General features: G+C 41.6%; 1 protein-coding gene across 5 annotated transcripts in view; it reads left to right on the top strand.

Annotated features, from left to right (window-relative positions):
* Nucleotides 1-3,697: 3,697 nt before the first annotated feature.
* Phf8 (PHD finger protein 8) overlaps nucleotides 3,698-21,143 on the top strand; it is a 143,808-nt gene continuing 126,362 nt past the window's right edge. For 2 of the 5 annotated variants that reach the window (XM_004873522.4, XM_013068783.3), the window contains exons 1-2: nucleotides 3,698-3,899; nucleotides 4,853-5,042. In XM_004873522.4, coding sequence (XP_004873579.1) covers nucleotides 4,945-5,042 — 98 coding nt within the window. In that variant the 5' untranslated portion in view covers nucleotides 3,698-3,899; nucleotides 4,853-4,944. Of the gene's footprint in view, nucleotides 3,900-4,301; nucleotides 4,326-4,836; nucleotides 5,043-19,698; nucleotides 19,774-21,143 lie in introns of those variants that run through there. The other 3 variants (XM_087189640.1, XM_087189641.1, XM_087189642.1) reach the window with 3 other exon arrangements.

A 21,143-nucleotide genomic window follows, 5' to 3' on the forward strand; every position in this document is an offset into this window, starting at 1 on the left:
ATTCATAGCTAAGTGGATGCACACTGAGGCCATACGCTTAAGTGAAATAAATAGAACACACATGTGTAAATACCAAATAGTTTCTCTGGTGTGAAAAACTAAAAGTGTAAATAAGAATCAAAATGTATAATTGATATTGTGAAATTGGAAGAAAATGTTTAAAGGAATAGGGGAAGTGGGAGGGGAAGGGGAAAGGAAAGAAGGGAAAAAGAAGTATGAGAAAAGGAAAAACATGGAAACAAAGTCTTTGTAAATAGGAAAGGGTGGAGGGGATGAAGGGAGGGCAGGAGAATGGGGGAAAATATAAGAACCGAGATACATCATGTAAAGGTACAAGATCCTAATGATGACTATAACTGTATTGTATACGTAAAATGTACCAATAAACTAAATGGAAAAAACCTGCAAAAACAAAAACCGAAAGAGAGAGAGAGAGAGAGAGAGAGAGAGAGAGAGAGAGAGACAGCGAGCGCTGAGGATGTAGCTCAATCCCCAGTACCAAAAAAAAAAAAAAGTTTGGTGAGAATGTTCCACACACCTTAACTCAGCATACTCCAAGTTAAACTTCGTTTATTCTTCCCCACCAAATTTTCTGCCTGTGTACCTTGGCTCAGTTAGTGGCACCATCATCCACTCTGAAAACCCAAAAGATGAACTCGCATCTCTTTTGCTCATTACCCACTGAACTCATACACCTTTCACTCATTACCCACTGTTTTCAATTAATCCCCAAGCTCTGCCTATTCAATTTCCAAAATATCCAATTATCTGATCCTTTTCTGCCCCCACTGTAACTACACTGGTTCTTTCTTTCAGACGAGTTCTTTTTTCCAGACTAGTGAAACAGCATCCTTCCTCCTGCCTCCTTGCAAAGCTAAGAAAGTTTAAATTGCAGGACTTGTCATTTGTTATATGGTCACATGGTAGTTAGGTTTTATAAAGTTTGCAAAATATATTTAAACCATAATTGGTTCAAACTGCTGTCCCTATGCATTGAGCACCTGGTCACACTTTCTCTTGCATTAGGTGATGTTGGCATTGCCTCAGACATTTTTGAGATCCACCTAATGGGAAGTTGATTTGAGGGATGCATTTGGTTTGGGTTTCATGGGTTTTATATGTGGCTTGTGTCACTTCTAGCCATAGTTATTACCCAGGTGTAAGAATTATTTCTAAGACATACTCCTATTGTCCACCCTTGAAGCTAATTTTGTATTCATAAGTCTATCTTCTTTTTCTAAAGATGCACTCCCCAAACTGCATAATGTTCAGGTCCCATTAAGCCTGGACCTTTGTCTGGCTAAGACACAAATGTGACTTAATTACCCCTCAAAATTACTACTCAAAATTCTTCAGTGGTTTCTTATTACTGATGGGATAAAATCTAAATTCTATATTTTTGCGGTCTTTTTTGAGCAACTCCTTACACAGTTTTGACCTCCTACCCATCTTTTTTTGGCAAGGTTAGGGATCAAACCCAGGGCCACGTGTACACTACACAAACACTGTACACCGAGCTACATCTTCAGCCCTACTCAGATCTTTTCTCCTTCCTTTTTGTTCCAAAAATATTCAACTTCTTGTAGTAAATGTTTCCCTATATGCCTCCACTCATTTGTATATGTGGATCTTTCTTTGTATGTTCTTGCTTATTAAGTAAATTCGATATATCCTCCAAATCTCTATAAAGTCTTTGAACAGCAAGCAGCTTCTGATGCTTTCTTATTTTACCTTTTGTTTTTCTTTTAAGATACGGGGTCTCACTATGTTGCCTAGGCTAGCCCTGAACTCCTGAGCTTAAACTCTCCTCCTGTCTCAGGCTTCCCAAAGAGGTGGGAACCAAAGGAGTGCCTGTGCACCTGGCAGGAGGTATTTGTGTGTTTACTGGGACTTTTATTGCAATTGTTTTTATATGCAAACTTGTTTCTTGCTTTGGCTGGCAATTTCCCACTGCAGAGGTCCTTTTTATCACAGGACCCAATTCAGTCACTGGTTAGGAAACTGCTGTGTAAACGCACGTTTTCTTTTTGAAAGTAGTGGGAGCCTTTCAGGACATATTATAATTCGATACTTTTCTAGAATATTTGAGAAAACCATCACCAGTTTGGATTTTTTTGGTACCGGGGATTGAACGCGGGTCCTTCTGCTTTCGAGGCAAGGGGCGGAACCACCGAGCTAACTCCCCGGCCCTGAGTAAATTAGCTGTTTTCTTTTTTGGTACCGGGGATGGAACTCGGGTCCTTGCGCTTGCGCAGCAGGTGAAACCAAATCCCCGGCCTACCATCACCATTTTGAAGCACATGCGTAGTGCTCCTCTCAATTCTTGTTCCACCGTTTGCTGAGGCTGAGGTCAGAAAATCATGGAACAGGTGCATGGAAATCCCCGAAACATAGTTGCACTTAATTGAACTGAACCAACCGGGTGATGTAGCTCAGTGGCGCTGCGCTCGCTTGGCAAGCACAAGGTCTTGAGTTCAATTCCACGTACGGAGGAAAAAAAACCCCCCAAAAACCAAAAGGAGAGTTCAGAGGGGGCTGAAGTTGGCAGAAGCCAAAGGGAAGATTTAAACTAAGGGACTGAGGACATAACTGAGGACGTAACGTGGGGCTTTTAAGGGGTGCAAGGTTCAACTTCCTGGCTTGGAAACTCAAGTCAGTTGGCTTCTATAAATTGGTGTCCTCATTAGGTTATAATCAGTGCTTTCTTCACAGGTGACGAATTAAGTCAAAAGGTGATTGTGGGAAAAAGCCCGACCCGAGGAAGGTGTTCAGTGTGTGCAAGCTGTTGTGTGTACTCCGTCCCTACCCTATCTGAGGCCTGTCTCAGCGATCTATTCATTTTGGAGTAAAGTTCAACTCCTCTCATAGGAGGAGAAGGCTGGCAAGGAGGAGGGAAGAAGGGAGTGAGAGTGCGAGTGTTTACGGTGTGGAGTATTTAACTCCCTCTTTGCCAACAGGCAAGGGAAAGCTAGAAACTTCTTGGCCCCACTCAAAATGGAGTCAAGGCCTTGCCTCGCCTAAGATGGCGGCTTCTCCGCCTCTCGGCTAAAGGTCTCCAGTGGTGATTGGGCGCCTTGAAGAGAGGCGCTGGGCAAAGGTAGCTGGGCACCACTCCCCTTTCTCAAAGTGGCGCTCCGCCCCTGTTGATATCAAGCTGGAGCCGGAGGATCGCTTTTCCCCGCCTCCACCACGGTCAGCACGCGTGCCCGGCCCCCATAAAATGGCGGTTCGTTTGTCTCTTCGCGGTAACGCCGCCACTCTCAATATGGTAGCTGTTTACCCCGTATTTTTCCCTCCTCCACCCGCCTCAACTTCCTCGCTGTTTTGAATAAACTTTACTGACTCTAGCGAATTGCTTAGGACCGCCACTGGGCTTCTGCTGGTGACTGTCCGGACCGTCTACCTTGGATCTGGCAGCTGGTCTATCTCATTCCTTGTTGGTTTACTCGCGGCTATTCTACTGGCTCAGCAACGCCACTTGCCCGTTCGCCAGGCGGCTACCGGACTAGGACAGAGCTGCGGTCTCTAGTGGGCCGAACAGCCGGGCTGTGGGGATTGCTGTGGAGAAGGCTGCCCCGAAGCATCGCCAGGCTGTAGGCGCCACGCGCGCCAGCTAGTGGCCCTAGGGAAAGTAAGCTGCTTTCGCTGCGTCCGCGGCGTTCCCGTGACGATCCCACAATTCGGCGCGCGCCGCTGCTGGGGCCGGAACTGCCGGGCGAGCCTCCGCTGAGCGAGGCGACGCGCCGCGCCGCCTCGGAGCGACCCCGGCCGCCGGCGTGTCGCCGGGACCGACCTCCGTGAGTCTGAGGAGGTCCCTGTAGGATTTGGGACCGAGGACATTGTCAGGTTTGAGGCGTGAAGAGGTTCCTGTCAGGCTGAGAAGTCGTAAAGAGATTCTGGTAAGTTTCAGGGGCGGCGAGGAGGACATTCCTGTCAGTTTCAGGATCTAGCATGAGATCTCTTGTCAGTTTGGGGGTACTGGAAAGTCCTCGCAGTTTGAGGAGGCTGTAAAGAAATGCCTGCTAGTTTTCGAGCGGTGAAAAAAAAAATCTTTGGGGAGTTTCAGGAATGTGAGGAAATTCTAGTCAGTTATATAGGGCTAGAAGGGATCCTTTTTAGTTTCAGGGGTGCGAGGAGAATCGTGTCATCTTTGAAGTAGAGGACAAACTGGTGAGTTTTGAAATTGAGATTTATTTCAGGTTTTCGGGGAAGGAATGCTATTGGGAGTGACAGAAAGGATCATTTACACTCTCCAGACGCGACCCCATAACTGTGATTTTAGCTGGGCACCTAGTCTTGTCTGCCTTCTTCGCGAAGGCTTCGAGGTAATTTTCTAGTAGCTTGAGCATACTGTAAAGGATCCCCTTTCTATCTGGTTGCACCTCTTTGAGGGGTGATTCAAGGGTCTGTTCCTGAGGTATCCCCAGTCTTACTCGTTACGCTGCTGTGGTTTGCGTCATTCCTGAAGGGAACCAGGAGCGCTGGGAAGCGAGAGGCTTGCAAGGAGAGCGTTCAGCAAGGGATTAAAGACGCTTTCTGAAAGGCTTTTGATGTTTCCATGAAACCCGGAAAGAAGTTATCACTGACTTTGGGGCTGAAGAAGGTCGGGGGCGGATGGTGGGGGGTGCTTAAAAGCAGAGCGCGGAACGTTCTTTCCGTGTGAAAGAAATTCTAAAGGCAGGGTGGACTTTTCTCTGGTTGCCCCCTACAGCCGCACCAGCTGTGTTGCATCCTGGCGGCGGTAACTCCCTATTTGAGAACTGAGGGTTGGTGCGCGCTGGGGGAGGCGGGGGGTGGGGGTGGTGGTGTGGGTGGGGTAATTTACTCTGTAAAAAGTGTTGTTTGCGTCCAGCCATCGTCCAGAAAGGAGGCGTGCTGCTGTCTCTCGCCCCTCTTGACACCACGATCCTGGCCCGCCGCAGAACGCTCCAAGGCCCGGCGAAGATGGCCTCGGTGCCTGTGTATTGCCTCTGCCGGCTGCCTTACGATGTGACCCGCTTCATGATCGAGTGTGACATGTGCCAGGACTGGTTTCACGGCAGGTAAGGAGGGCAAGCCAAGCTGGACAGCGTGCAGTGGTCAGGTATATTCACTTGTTGTGTCCTTTTCTCAGCTGTGTTTTAGATTCCTGCTCAGAAACTGCCCTCCTCTTAATTAATTCTAGTCCCCACCCCACACCCAGGTTTCTCTATCCCTTCTTGTAGACCAGGGCCTAGGTAACATTGGCCTCTGATTTCTCCTGTTAGGTCTTATATTGGCGCGCGCACGCGCTTGTGTGTGTGTGAGAGAGAGAGATTTAAAAACCCTTCCCAGCTACAAAGAAAGTATCATTTTTGTACGTAGTAGTTATGATTTTTGTCAGACACTGGCTTTGGGGGAGGCACTATTGCATTTTTGAGATATCTGAGTTTTAAAAATGTGGATTTCTTTGCAACTTGCTATCAGAATGGCCTTGGGCAAGTTGCTTTGCCTCTATGAACCTCATTGTCTTCACCTATAAAATAGGTCAAATACATTCTCCTGACTGTAAAGTAATTTGTTTTGCATTCATTCAATAAATGGAGGCAGAAATGCAGTGGTATTTTATTTCTATATTACTTATCTGCAGAACCATCCAACTAGATTGAATTAAGCAGAAGGGATTTGGGTAAAACAACAGGAGTAAAACCACTAATGAATTCTTTCCAGTTAACCATGTGTGCGAATAAGCACCTGTCACCTAGAATTCCAAAGAGGTTAGTGTGTGAAATAAAACTGTAGTATCCCATTATTGGGATTTAAATCCCAGCTATAGAAAGATAACCATCAGAGAGATTTGTACACTGGAGTTCAATAAAACAATATATCACACTTTCCTCCTGTCGTGTGTTAAGTTCTAGAACTCTGAGTGATCATTAGCCCTTTTCAGTGGAGCTGATTCTGTTATCTTGCTCAGAATCAAAGTAAAGGTTTTGGTGCTGCCTTAGGTGGGGACTGCACCCATGTAGCACATCCAAATGCATGTTTAACTGGTCTTTATTGAATATTTACTGTGTGCCAGATGCAGATTTCTATTTATTACCTCATGTTTATTTAAGAGAGGACAAACCTAAAGGGTGGAGACTTTTCCTTTGGCCTGGAAATAAGTAGGGATTAAGATGTCTTTCAGGATTCCTGGTTGTCTTTAGTAGTGCTGATCAAGTCACTCCTCAGCTTAAAATTCTTTTCAGGGGTTCCCCTACAGGATAAAATTCAGTCTCCTTTGTGTGACAGGCAAGACCTTTTGTGATCTACTTGTTCAATCTCATTTCCTACCACTTCTCCCTTGTTCTTTATGTCCCAGCAAAACTGAATTAGCTATAGTTCTGGGAAATTTTTATACTACTTTATGCTTCATCTTTGCATATTCTATTCCCACTAACGTCCTCCCCTTTACAACTCACAGAATATTTCTCCTCCTAAAAAAGGCTTCCTTTATATTGGTTCCTATTGCACCTTGTGTTCATCTTTTTTTTTTTTTTTTGGTACTAGGGCTCGAACTCGGGTCCTTGAGTTTTCACGGCAGGTGCTGGAACCACTGAGCTAAATCCCTGGCCCTGTTCATCCTTATTAAAAAATGATTATTTAATATCAGTTATAAATGTGTCTGTCACTTCTTAGCCAGAGTTCCCTGAGGGCAGAGATGTCATCTTTTCATTTTTGGAATCCCCAGAACTTGGTTCTGTGCTAAACATGTAATAGATGCTGAGTATACTTTTTGAGTGAATGAATAAATGAGCCTTTGGAAGAAAAACTATTGCCTATAGCCTATTTTGATTATACGGGAAGTATATAGGTTCAAACTTGGAAAATGGGCTTCTGCCCACAATATAAAAACTAACTCCATACTCTGCGAACAGGAATAAATGCTTTCTGAGGGCTACTGTATGTCACACATCAATGCAGGGACTTTCTGTACATTATTTAATCTGTACCCAGGCCTAAAAGTTAGATTTTTTTTTTCTTTTTGGTACTGGGGATCGAACTTGGGTCCTTGCGCTTGCGCAGCAGGTGGTGAAACCACTGAGCTAAATCCCTGGCCCCCTAAAAGTTAGACTTTAAAAAAATAATGCTTTAAATTTTTTCCTGATTATATAGGTGAGACGTGCTCATTGTAGAAAATACAGAAGAAAGTAAGTCACCAATGAATCTGATATCTGGCACAATGCACTGTTAAATTTTTGTTGCATTATCTCCTATCTTTTTTTTTTCTTCTGGAGACAGGGTCTTGCTATGTAGTTCAGGCTGGCCTTGAACTCACTATGGAGCCCAGGCTGTCTTCGAACTTATGGCAGTCATCCTGTCTCAGCCTCCCAAGTGCTGGAATTACAGGAGTGCACGACCACACTCAGTTTATCTTTTGATTTAAAATAGAAAATTTTTATAGAGTGGGATTATATTATAAACACTGTTTCATAACTTTCTTTATTCCTGCCTAATGTTAAAATATGGGTATTAACCATTCTCATAAATCTGATTTCTGGTATATATATATATTTATACACATATATATATATATCACCAGTTACTTGGTCATTTCATTAAGGGTTGTACACTTTATACTTTTTTTGGCATGGATGATCTTTAAATCTTTAAAAACATTTTCTTTAAAACTTTATTTGTAATTTTTATATTATAAATAATATTGTAATGTGATGAAACTTTGGGAATTCTGGACAGGTTTTGCATCTTGATATGAGTGCTGGTTAAAAAGAAAAACGTTGTGGTGAACATCTTTGCACAGTAGGCACTTGACAATTACAAGGACCACCACTGAGGCCTGCCTCTAGGGATTCCAGTCATAGTAATACGGAAATGGATCTGGGGCTAGGCCCCTCTTTAATCACATTTCTGTGGTGAGTTCTGTGTTTCTAGGTATATTCAGACACAGGTTAATTGCCTTAATTTTTTACTGTGAAAGAAACCAATTTTTAAATCTCTTCGGCTTCTTTCTATGCACTGCCAGAGAACAAGGAAGCTAGCTGAGAATCAGGTCCTTGGTGGGTGGCTGCTCTTGCTTACTCAGTGCATAGTTTGCATGTGCACAAGCACACATCAGTCTCACAGCACACCATTTAAGTTTATACTTTAGCACAGTTGAAAATAACTGAACATTGTAGAGTTTTCATGGTTGCTTACAATAGCTAAGCAAACAAAATTTAAATTCACAAATGACTATAGGCGATGATAGAAACCATTCACATCTTGTAGATATCTTGAGGTCCAATTAGGTATGTAATACCAGGTTAGTACCTGTAGAGGTTATAGCAAAGGAGGCGACTATTGTGTTTTGCTGATGAGAATCTGGAACTCAAGGAAGTTAAGTGACATTCTGAGTGTGAATTTACACTTCGAATTATTTGATTTGAGAGCCCAGGTTCTCAAAAGTAGAAAAAAATATGCTATACTGTCATTCTTCCTATGAGGTTGAGTTTTGGGAAAAAAACCCAAAAAACCAAAGAGCTAAAACTTTGATTTGTAGTGTACTGCTTCTCAAATTAGTGTACAGATTAGTGAACATCAAAATCACATAGAAGAGCTGCGACCACAGGAAGCTAGGTAGACCACAGCTGTAGTGTTTTTCTGGTTCAGTAGGTAAGTGGGCCAATCCTCAAGAACCACTAATTTAAGGCATTACCCTGTCTTGATTTTTACCCCACCCCTGCCTTTTTGTTGTTGTTGTTGCTTTTTGAGACAGGGTCTTGTATGTAGTTCAGACTGGCTTTGAACTCATTATGTAGCCCAGGCTGGCCTCGAACTTCACGGGGATCCTCCTGCCTTAGCCTCCCAAGTGCTGGGATTACAGGTGTGCGCCACCAGGCCTGGCTCTTGATTTCTCCCCTTTGTGGGGAGTATGATAGTTTCTAATATTGGGGGATAGATAGGCTAACATGTCATTACTGTACAACAGTTCTCAAAGTATGGTTTATCAACTGGGAATTTGTTAAAAATGCAAATTCTTGAGGTAGAACTAGGACTCAGCAATCTGTTTCAACAAACAGGTAATTCTGATGCATCTTAACCTTTGAGAATCACTGTTGTATGCTAGAGAAGAAAATTAGTTGGCAAGTATTTATTGATATCTTGAGGGTTTTTTGTTTGTTTTTTTGGTAGCAGGAATTGAACTCAGGACCTTCCGCTTGTGAGGCAGGCACCAGAACCATTGAGCTAAATCCCTGGCCCCCTTTTTTTGTTTTTTGACAGGCTCTAGCTATGTAGTTCAGGCTGGCCTTAAATTCATTATATAGCCCACGCTGGCCTTGAATTTGTAGCAATCCTCCTGCTTCTGCTTTCCAAATGTTGGAATTACACTTGGGCGCTATCGTACCTGACTAAAGTTTAGAGTTTTGGCAAAAAGCTTACTGCCTTACAATTTTCCTATTTATAAAGGACAGTTGGTGGTGGGTATGGTGGTGCACACCTGTAATCCCAGCTACTCTGGAAGCTGAGGCAGGAGGATTGCTGTAAGTTCAAGGCCAACATGGACAACGTATCAAGACCTTATCTCAGAATAAAAAATAAATAAAAAGGTACTGGATGTAGATCAGTGCAAGATCCTAGCTTAAATCCCCAGTACTGCAAAAAAATTTTTTTTGGTTGACAAATACCTAATGAGGTAGCTATAGTTTGATGAGCCTGTTACTTATTAGCAAAAGGATATCATCACACCAAATTATCTATTTTATATTGAATGTGTTGTAGTTTGTACTTTCCAGTACAAATTGATCTAATTCATCTAAGTCATCAAATTTGTATTTATACAATTATTCATAGTGTTCTCTTATCCTTTTAATATCTGCAGGCTCTGTGGGACTGGGAATGTAGCTCAATGGCAGAGCTCTTGACTAGCATGTGCCAGGCCCTGGGTTGAATTCTTAGCAGTGCAGAACAAAATTGTCTTTTTTTCTTTGTCCAACTTGCTAGAAGTTTGTCAGTTTTTTTTCTTTTCTTTTCTTTTTTTTTTTTTTGGTACCGGGGAACAAACTCAGGATCTTGCGCTTACAAGGCAGGTGCGATGCCTTGAGCTAAATCCCTGGCCCTGTCAGTTTTATTTTCAAAGCATGAATTTTTCTGTTTCATTGTCTTTCTATATTGTCTTTCTGTTTTCAGTATCATTGATTTCTACATTTTATTATTTCCTGCTGCTTGTTTTGGGTTTACTTCGTTCCTCTTTACTAGTTTATTGAGGTGGGAGCTTAGATTATTGATCAAAGATTTTCCTTTTTTTCTTATGTAAGCATTTAGTGCTATAGATTCCCCTGTCAACACCAATATAGCTGTGTTCCACAAATTGTGATGTGTTTTCTTTTTCAGATAGTTCAGCATATCTTTAAATTTCTCTTGACTTGCTGTTTGACCCATGAGTTGTATAGAAGTGTGTTTAGTTTCCAGGTATTTGTAGAATTTCCTGTTGCTGTTTTATTATTGACTTTTAGTTTGATTCCATAGTAGACAATATACTCTGTATAACTTTAAATTTATTGACGTTTTATGGCCCAGGATATAGTCTGTCTTGGCATATGTTCTGTGGTCACTTGAGACGATGTATATTCTGCTGTTGCTGGGGTGAGTGTTCTGTGGTGCTGGGAATTGATCCCAGGGCCTCATGCATGCTAGGCAAGTGCTCTAATACTGAAATCTACACCTAGCCCTCATCATTTTACTGTTAGTCTACTGTATATATTATGTATGAAGTGAGTTTTGCATCGACAGCATATAATTCAGTGATTTTTATCCACTCTGCTAATCTTTTTATTTATTTATTTCTTTTGAGACAAGGTCTTGCTGTGTAGTTTAGGCTGGCCTTGAACTCACTATATAGCCCAGGGTGGCCTCAAACTCTTGGCTATCCTCCTGCCTCAGCCTCCTGAGTGCTGGGATTACAGGTGTGTGCCACCATGCCGGGCTGTAACCTAATTGATCTTAAATATCTGTTCTACATACATTGAGAACCATGTCAGACAATTCTGTAATTTGTGCTTCAACCATTGAAGGTGATTTAGAAAACTCCAAAGGAGAAACTATATTGTATTTACCCACATTTTTTCTCTTTCCCTTGTTTTCTTTTGTTTTCTGATGTTCCAAGATTCCTTCTTTTTATCATTTCCTTTTTGTTTAGAGAGGATTATTTTCCCATTCTTTTAGAATAGGCATAGTAGCAACAAATATTTTTAGTTTTTCTTCATTTGAAGAATGATGAAATTGTTTTTCTTCATTTGAGAATGTCTTGATTACTTTTTAATTGCGGGAGAATCTGCTTGATACTGCATTCTGGATTTCCAGTTCTTTTCTTTCAGTACTTGAAAACTTTGTGCTACTTTTTGGCCTTCATGGTTTCCAATGATAGATCCTCTGTCTTTTGAATTCATGTTCTGCTTTAGGTAATATGTCATTTCTCTTCCACTACTTTAAAAATCCTTTTGATTTTAGGAGTTAAATTGAGCCATGTCCCACTGTGGATTTCTCTGGGTTTGTCTTTTGTTATAGTTTTACAGGATATTGAGGCTCTGTGCTTTTTTGTTTAGAGTTGAAGATTGAATCTAGGGCCTTGCTTAGGCTGGACAAGTGCTCTACCACTGAGCTGTGTCCTCAGCCTTGTGCATTTTGTCAATCTATTTACGTTCTGTTATTCAGATTGGGTAATTTCTACTGTTGTATCTTCAAGTTTACTGATTCTTTCCTCTGTTGTCTCTGTTGTGCTATGAGCTTATCCAGTGAGTTTTAAGTTACTCTATTTTTTAGATCTAAAAGTTCCATTTGGTTCTTTTTTATGTCTTCTCTTACTTTACAGAGGCCTACATTTTTTTACTTAAATAATTTACTTTTGAGACAGAGTCTCACAATATAATTCAGCCAGGCCTTGAACTCATCATACAGCCCAAGCTCAGCAATCCTTCTGCCTCAGCCTCCCAAATGTTGGGAGTACGGGCGTGGACCACAACACCTGGCTTCATTATTTTATTGCCACTTTCTACTCTTTGTTTGTTTCTGTCTTGTTTGTAATTACTCATTGAAACATTTTTCTTTAAAATTCTTTTTTTTGTTTTTTTGGTCTTTTTTGGAACCGGGGATCGAACTCTGGTCCTTGGCTTGCAAGGCAGGTGGTGGAACCACTGAGCTAAATCCCCAGCCCTTCTTTAAAATTCTTATCAGATAATTCAAACATCTGTGCCATCTCAGTGTTGACATATATGTTGATTTTCTTTTCTCATTCAAGTTGTGATTTTCCTTGTTCATAATATGATGAGCGATTACTTTAATTATATCCCAGACATTACAGGCATTGTTATGAGACTCTGGATCTTGTTTAAAGTTTCAGTTTTGCATGCCTCTTCAGACATTGCACTTTATTGGCAGGAGGAGGTACCACTCCATTATAGTACGGCTATGTTTGGATGGAAGTCCAACTTTCCTACTTAGTCTCTCTTGACACTACTTGGTAGGTGGTTGGATCCTGCTATCCCTTGTTATTCTGCCTTCTTTCTACCTTTCAGAGTCTTCCTATGTTTTTTATATAATTTCCAAGGCTTTTAGCTGTGCTTAATGAGAGGAATAGGGAGAAATCCTACTCCATATTGTTCCAGAATGAGAAGGACAAGTTAATCTTTACAGAAGCTTTTTGGACCTACCATTTTCTCTCATGAGGTTTAATAACTACCCAAAGTTCTACAGCCAGTTAGCTATTGTGCTGTTAGTCAAACGTAGGTCTGTTGAACTCTTGCTTATAAATAGTTACATAGACAATATAAGACACTATTCAGGTTAAGTTCTTAGAAATTGTGGAAGATAGGCACAACCAAGTTTATAAACTCAGACATACTCCACTTTTTTTTGTTTTTTTTGGTGGGGGTGTTGAGTTGAGATGGAGTCTCAATACGTAGTTCAGGCTGGCCTTGAACTCACTATGTAGCCAGGCTGGCCTCAAATTCATGGTGATCCTCCTGCCTCAGCTTCCTGAGTGCTTACAAGTGCGCCGTCATGCCTGGCATACTCCACATTTTTGTTCCAAATAAACTCAGGTTAAAGTGCACACCATTGTATTTGAAGCAGCAGAAGGGTAACCTGAAGCTTTGGGAGTGTGTGAAAAAGGGAAGAGAAGTCCCAGCATTCATATTTAGGGCTTACTACATATAATTATGGGCTACATAATTCCTGCCCTGGAGAAGGTCTTGTAGTTTATGGTGTTAGAAGGGTCAGAAGGCTGGGGATTTAGCTCAGTGGTTTCACCGCCTGCTGCAGAAGCGCAAGGACCCAAGTTCGATCCCCGGTACCAAAAAAAAGAGATTTTTAAGGGCCGGGGATCTAGCTCAGTGGTTCCGCCACCTGCCTTGCAAGTGCAAGGACCTGAGTTCGATCCCTAGTACTAAAAAAATAAATAAAAAAAGAAGGATCAGAAGGACAACCTGTTCTTTGGGGGTTCATAGGACATATTTTGGCATGGCATAATTTTTTAAAATGAAATTTTCTTTAAAAAGTAATTGTAAGCCAGATGTGGTGGTACATGCCTTTAATTCCAGCACTTGGGAGGCTGAGACAGGAGGACTGCAATGAGTTTGAGGCTAGCCTGGACTACATAGTTAGTTCAAGGCCAGCCTGAACTACATAGCATGACTTTGTCTCAAAAAACCAACCAACCAAACAAAAAAAGTAATTGTAGATTCACCAGAAGCTACAAAAAATGTATAGGGGAGGAATTTGTTCCTGTGTACCTTCGCCCAGCTTCCTTCATGGTAATATCTTGTGTAACTATAGTACAATATCAAAACCAGGAAGCTGACATTGGCATAATCCACTAATTGTGTTACGGTTTCACCAGTTTTGTATACGCTCATCTGTGTTTGTATGTGTATTTCTTTTTTTTTTTGTATGTGTATTTCTATACTGTTCTGCTGTTTGTGGATTCATGTAACTATCACAATCAAAATACAGAGCCATTTCACCATCAGGGTGGCATAATTTATGTTTCAATCCACTTGGAAATAGTGTTTATAGTGAAAATGTATTAAAGCATATAGGTGGTTAGAGTCCCTGTGAGGACTGTCATAGAAATTCATGATACAGTGGAAAGTCTGATAGGCATGATACTCATGACTAAGTTATGGCAGCTAAGTAAAAGTCCATTTTGGAAACAGAGGAGTGATGCACAGTAGTGAAAGAAGTGCTTGGAAGTCAGGGAAACTTGGCCTGGAATTTCAGCTCATCCATTTTCTAGCCCTGGGCATGTCATTTTGGTTTCTCAGCTTTAAACATGGATAATCTTTATTTTATATGACTGTTGTGAGCCTTAATGAGTGTCTGGAAAGAATCTAGCACAGTCCTTGGCACAATAGATAATTCATTTTCTGGCTGTTACCTGGAACATTCATGCAATAAATATTTATTGAACAGGTACTGTTTGCCAAGGAGTAAGCCAAGAACTCTGGGAAATAGAGATGAGTAAGACAGGTTATGACTTCTAGATAATTTCAGGTTAGGAAATAAGATTGATTCATTTATTATATTTATACACACAAGAGATATGTGTTGTGTTCTATGTAGTGTTCTAGACACTGGGTGGATGTCTTAGTTACTTTTCTCTTGTTGCTAAGACAAAATACCTGATACCCCAAGTTAAAGAGGGAAAGGTTTATTTAGCTCACAGTTTGTGGAGGTTTCTTTCAGTCCATAATCGGCTGGCTCCAAGGCAGGGTGGCACATGGCAGAGGGGCAGTGGTTCATGGAATAGTTCATGGAAGATGACAAAAACAAGAGCATTTAATAACATCTTTCTGCCCCTTTTGTCTTACCCAAAGCACTTAGGGCAGGTAGCACTCACACCCTTAATCCTAGTGCTCTTGAGCCTAGCATTGCTCGATGAATTAATCACACACTCTAAATTCAGCCACCTCTGGAAAAAGCCCCACCTACGACTACATGAAGATTTGGGGGGACATGTAGACAGAAGCCATAACAGTGAATTTTAGTGGTAAACACGGGACACTGAACTAATAGCTAAATATGTAGTGTGTAAATAAACGGTATAGAGAAAAGCAGGATGAGCAGGAGGAGTGCCACCTTCAGGGCTAGAGGCCTGGTTATTTTATATAGGGTAATTATGGATGGCTACATATGAGCAGAGGCCTGGAGGAAGGTGAGAGAGGGAACCAGGCTTCCTTAACCACGCTTAAATGAAGGAAGAGTGTTCCAGGTACTAGAAGTAAAGGACCTGAGTCAGGAGCTGGCCTGGCACATTAGCATTTCAGTCACAGCAAGGAGGCCACTGTTAATGGAACATAGTGAGCAAGGAGAGAGTAGTACACGTTGAGATTAAGGGTTGGGTGGAGATCATGTAGGGCAATGATTCTCCAAGTGTGGTCCCTAGACCAGCAAGATCAGCATTACCTGGAAACTGGTTAAGCTCCTGCATCCTACCTCAGACTTACTGAATCAGAAACTTTGGAGGTAGGGTCTAGGAATCCATGGTTTAGAGCAAATGATTCTTATGCATGCTAAAGTTTGAGAACCACAGGTATAGGTTCATTGTAAAGAGTTGGCATTTTACTCTAGATGGGATGGGAGTCACAGAAGGGTTTTGAGCAAAGGAGAGGTATGATCTAATTTAGGTTTTTGTTGTTGTGAGGACAGACTCAAATTGAGGAACCAGGGTGGAAGCAGGGAAAATTTGAGAGCTGCAGTTGACTCGTATTTCTCAAAGTGTGGTCCCTGGACTAGTAGCATCCGTATCACTTGGGAGCTTGTAAGAAATACACATTTATAGGGCTCACCCTAGACTTACTGAATCAGGATCTCTAGGGTGAAGCCCAATAATCTATGTTTTAACAAACCTTCTAGGTCTTGTTTCTCCTCTCCTGTCCTCTCTCCTCCCTTCCTTCCTTCCCTCCCCTCCATGCTAGGCATTAAATCCAAGGACTTTGCCCTGAGCTCAGTTTTATTTTTGAGGTTTTTTTGTTTGAAATGATATCTCTTTTTTTTTTTTGGTACCGGGGATTGAACACGGGTCCTTGCACTTGCGCAGCAGGCGGTGAAACCACTGAGCTAAATCCCCAGCCCTGAGGTTTTTTTGTTTGTTTTGACATAGGGCCTTGCTGTGTAGTTCAGGTTTTAACTTGCTTATGTAGCACGGGCTGGCCTCTCTCCTGGCAATCCTCCTGGCTCAGCCTCCTCAGTGCTGGAATTGCAGGTGTGTGCTGCCAGGCCCAGTTTGAGTTGTTTGTTTGTTTTTGTTTTTTTTGAGACAGGGTCTCACTTTGTAGTTCTGGCTTGCCTTGAACTCACTATGTAGCCCTGGTTGGCCTCGATCTCAGAGTGACCTCCTTCCTCAGCCTCCTGAGTGCTAGGATTACAGGCGTGCACTACCTGGCCTGGCTTTCAGGTGTTTCTTATGTTCCCTAAAATTTAAGAAGCATTGGTCTAGTTAAGATAGTGGTCGTTTGAATCATAAAACAGGTTAGATTTTCAACATATATTGATACAGGATTTGCTGATAGATTGGATTAGGACTGTGAAAGAAAAACGTCAAGGATGACTCCATTTTGGGGAGTTTCATATAAATGGAAACAGCAATGAAGCAGTGACTGGGAGGTGGTGGTGACAGGAGAGTTCTTTGGTTGGTTGGTTTTTCTGGGAGATAGAAGTAACAACCTGTTTCCTGTACATGTCAGTTGATAGGAAGTATTTTATTGGTGCATTCAGAATTTATCGAAGTCTGTTAGATAGCAAACTCATGTCTTGGTATTAGATGGACAAAAGAGAAACCTCCCAGGTATACTGGAACTTTCTTAGTGTCCTTTCGACTCCTGTAAGATCAGTATATTTGGAGGTGGGGGGGGGCACTGGTAAGAATGGTGGTTGGCTCCACTACTGGTTTTATAGCTTGTGTTCTGTCTGGTCAAGGTTGTTGTAGGAAACCAGAAATTGATTTGGGTTTTTCTGATGTGTTTTGAATAAATGAAAGAAAAATAGGTTCTTTTTTTAATGATACTAGGGCTTGAACCCAGGGCCTTTGCACACTGAACTACATCTCCAGGCTCCCTACTCCCTTGAGTCAGAATCTTGCTAAATCACTAATTGGGTTTGTATATTCGCTGCTGAAGTGAGCACATACCTAGGCTGGGTTTGAACTCACAGTGTTCCTGCCTGTCTCCCAGAGTGCTGGGATTATAATGGTATACCACCATGCCTGGATGAAAAGTATGTTCTTTCTCATCTTTATTCATGAATTAAGATACTGGTTTTCTGTGGCATAAGTGGTTACAGGACATGGCTCTCTGGGCACCCTCAGCAGAAGGGGAGCTAATAAATAAGCCAGATAGGATCTTGAGCAAACCTTGTCACCTTTCAGGCTTCTCTAACCCTCAGCTTCCACTTGGTTCTATACCCCTGGGAGAATTGAGTGCCCACTTTTGTTTTCTTGTAGCATTTGGTTCTCCTAATTGAAGTATACACATTATATTCTAGTTACAAGTTTAGTGATATAGAAGAATTATGAAGACTTGACTTTTTGTCCTGCTTTGCTACTTAATAGTTTTGTAATTGCCAACAATTTGCTTAACCATTTGGGCTTAGTTTCCGTCTGTTAAATTGGAATACTGGTGATGATAGCTAATATTTATTATGTGTCAGGTACTTTAAATACTTTGCAATTTTGCCAATTGAATTAGCAGTCCTATAATGTATGTACTACTAATATTTCCATTTCACAGATGCAGCAACTGAGGCACAGAGAGGTTATATAAATTGCCTATATTCACGTAGCTAGAAAGTGGCAGAGGTGAGACTCAGCCCTAGAATGTTTGCTCCCAAGTCTGTACTGTTAACCTCTGTGCTTTAGTGTCTGAATACTATATGGAATGCTCTGATTTTTAAAAAACATTTTTATTAGTACATGTTTGCAGTCCATAATGTTTGTATTCATCTATGCAAATAACCCCATGGTAAGTTGAGAGACCATGGAGAAGGCAAAAAGCATTTTTTCAGTTTTTGAATAAGGGGCTCCCACTTTTAATTTGCATTAGGCTTTTCTAATTATGTAGGTACATATATTTAACATACCTTAATTCTTTTTATTCCCCTTCCCTCCCTCCCCACATTCTTTGTCTCTGGATCCCCTTCCCATTTGTAAAAGGTCTATCTCCCTGTTTTCTATTGTCTATTTTTATTATGTTTTAAAACAAATTATTTGTACTTTGGATTTCAAATAAGAGAAGTTATGCAATATTTGAGCTTGTGTGGCTGACTTATGCACTCATATACTTTATATATATATATATATATATATATATATATATATATATATATATGTTTTGTTTTGTTTTGGGGTTTTTTTGAGACAAGGTCTCACTATGTAGTTCAGTATGTAGTTCACTGTGTTCTCTTGCCTCAGCCTCCTGAGTGCTGGGATTACAGGCATGTACCACCATGCCCGGTTTAATATTTATTGAGTGCCTATCATGTGCCAGGGTGTGCAATTTACTTATGGATAATTTATTTTAAAACCTCCCAAAACCTGGTCCTATAAGTGTCCTTCACCAAGGAAGCCACCCAAAACAAAGCAGTATTTACTCCCATGGTCCCAGGTGATACTGAGACAGTGAATGAAGTTGGAAGCTTGATTTTTATCTATCTTCCTCCCTCATCTGATAAGTTATCTAGCCCGATGAGTATTTCTTGAATTGGGTTGAATAGTAGTAAATAAAGCAAGACTGGGAAATTGAGGTGAGGGTTTTTGATGAACAGAATATAAATGGTAAATGTAACATGGATGACAGCAAGTAAATGAACAGTTGAAGCTCAGCATGGTGAGAGCTGAAATAGGGATAGCATGTGTGTGTGTGTGTGTGATGGAGGGTACTGAAGCAGCAGGGAAGAGGAAGAGTGAGCATATTCCAGACAGAGGGAGCCATGTATGATGGAGCCTAGAGGCTAGACAGAACATGGCACTGAGAAGCCAGCCAATGTTTTATTTTTATTTTATAATTTATTTTTCTCTTTGTTTGTGGTGGTGGTGATCAAACCCAGGGCCTTGTGCATACTAGGCAAACACTCTTCTATTGTTAGTGGTGTTGAACCTATGGGATGCATGCCTTAGCCAGCTGTTTGTTACCATTGAAAGCTCTAAAAGGTTCGCCATCACTGGGCTATACTATAGCCCTCTGCTCTTGTCCCGAAGTTCTTAATAATTTTACCTTTGAATTTCTTTCCAATAGTGGGAATCAAACCCAGGGCATCACCCGTGCTAGGCAAGTGCTCTATCACTGAGCTATCTATAATCCCAGTTCTTTTGTTTTCTGAATTTTTGGGGGGGGGTACTGGGGATTGAACTTGGGTCCTTGCACTTGCGTAGCAGGCGACGAAACCACTGAGCTAAATCCCTGACCCTTATTTTCTGTATTTTGAGACAGGGTCTCACTAAGTTGCCCAGCTTGGAGTGGAGCATTTGATCCTCCTGCCTCAGATTCTAGAGTAGCTGGGATTATAGGTGTGTGCCATAACACCTAGCTTGAATTTGTGTTCTGTGTGTATGATGGCTCAGTGGAGTGGGTCCTAGGGACTTAGAACTTTGGCTCATTTGTCGTCCTACTTGCTGCTACCTTTTTGCTTCCTTGAACAGGTTCTTGGCTGGATGGCTGGAGTGTTGAGCCCAGGTGGAGGCATGGAGGGAGTCAGGGTCCAGTGCTGCAACATATATACTTAGCTCCAGAGTGCTTATGGGGGCCTGCCTTTACCCCTTGAGTATCCCCTCGAGGGAGTGTGGCAGTAAGTAGCAAATAACCTTACAGTAAGTTGAGAGACCATGGAGAAGGCTAAAAGTATTTCTTTTTTTTGACTGGGGGGCTCTCACTTTTAATTTGCAGTAGGCTTCTCTAATTATGTAGCTCTCGGCTGTGTTTAAGGAGCAAGAGGTGAGACCAGAGAGTCAAAGCCTTTTAAGCCATGATTAGTTTATGTGTACCTTAAGAAAAGTAGGGAAGGAGGGCCAGGGATTTAGCTTAGTGGCACTGCGCCTGCCTTGCAAGCGCAAGGTCCTGAGTTCAATCCCTGGTACCAAAAAGAAAAAAAAAGAAAGAAGTAGGAAGGCTATAAGAGGTTTTGAGCATGAGTTGAAAGGATCATATTTGTCTTTTAAAATTATCACATTGGCTATAGTGTGGAGGATCACTTGAATGGATACAGTAGAGTAGAGGCCAGGAGCCTAGTTGGGACATCAGGATAGTAATCCTAGTTAGAGAATAGTGGCCTAGGTTAAGACAGGGCCAGTAAGAATGATAGAAGGGCACAACTGATAGCTAATTAGAATTGTTGATAGGACATGATGATAATTTGGATTATACTAGCAAATATATACAGAGAATTTACTATGTCCCAGGCACTTTTTACTTTACATAAGTAAAGTATGTGCATCCATAAAGTGTATACAAATGTTCTCAACTCTGGAAAAACCCCAAAACACTTCTGGTCTCACACATTTCAAATGAGGGATACTCAGCCTATACACTTACATATATTCCCCGCCCTGCTTTTTAAAATTTTGGACTTAGCTCTTCTCATTGTCTAATGTACAACAAACATATTTCAATGATTGGGTTGATTTATCTCATTTCTTGACTCCTTCCCCCACAAGAATGTCAGCGTTATGAAGGCAGAGATTTCTGTATACAGCAGTTTATTTTGCATCATTGTTTTAGCAGAGCCTAGACCAGGCCCTGGTAGATGCTTATTAAATGTTAGTTCATTAAATGTTAGCTGAAGAAATGGACATCAGGCAATTGGGGTTGTAATGAAGTCAAGGATAGTGAGCTTGTCAGTGGAGAGTGCAGGGCTGGCAGCATGGAAATGCTGGTAAGAGGTCAAGTGATATAAAGAAGACAAGTACTACACATACGAACAAGGAGGTCAAGACATTGGGGAAGTCTGTTTGAAAGAACATGGAGGAGCTGCTAAATGGCAGAGTAGAGAATAGCAACGAACTGCAGCCTCTCTGGAATGTAGAGTTGGGACACCTAGGAGACAATTTGGTGAAGAGAAGGAAAGAGGTGGATCTCTGGGAATTGGAAGGGAGCAGGTGGGAAGACTGGAAACTGAGAAGCTGTGGAGACTGAGCACAGTAGAGAGAAAAGAAAGAGGCA

Source organism: Heterocephalus glaber, unplaced genomic scaffold, assembly GCF_053883595.1.
Source record: "Heterocephalus glaber isolate CG9 unplaced genomic scaffold, H.glaber_assembly_v1.0 deba00001545, whole genome shotgun sequence".
In the NCBI taxonomy this organism is placed as follows: domain Eukaryota; kingdom Metazoa; phylum Chordata; class Mammalia; order Rodentia; family Bathyergidae; genus Heterocephalus; species Heterocephalus glaber.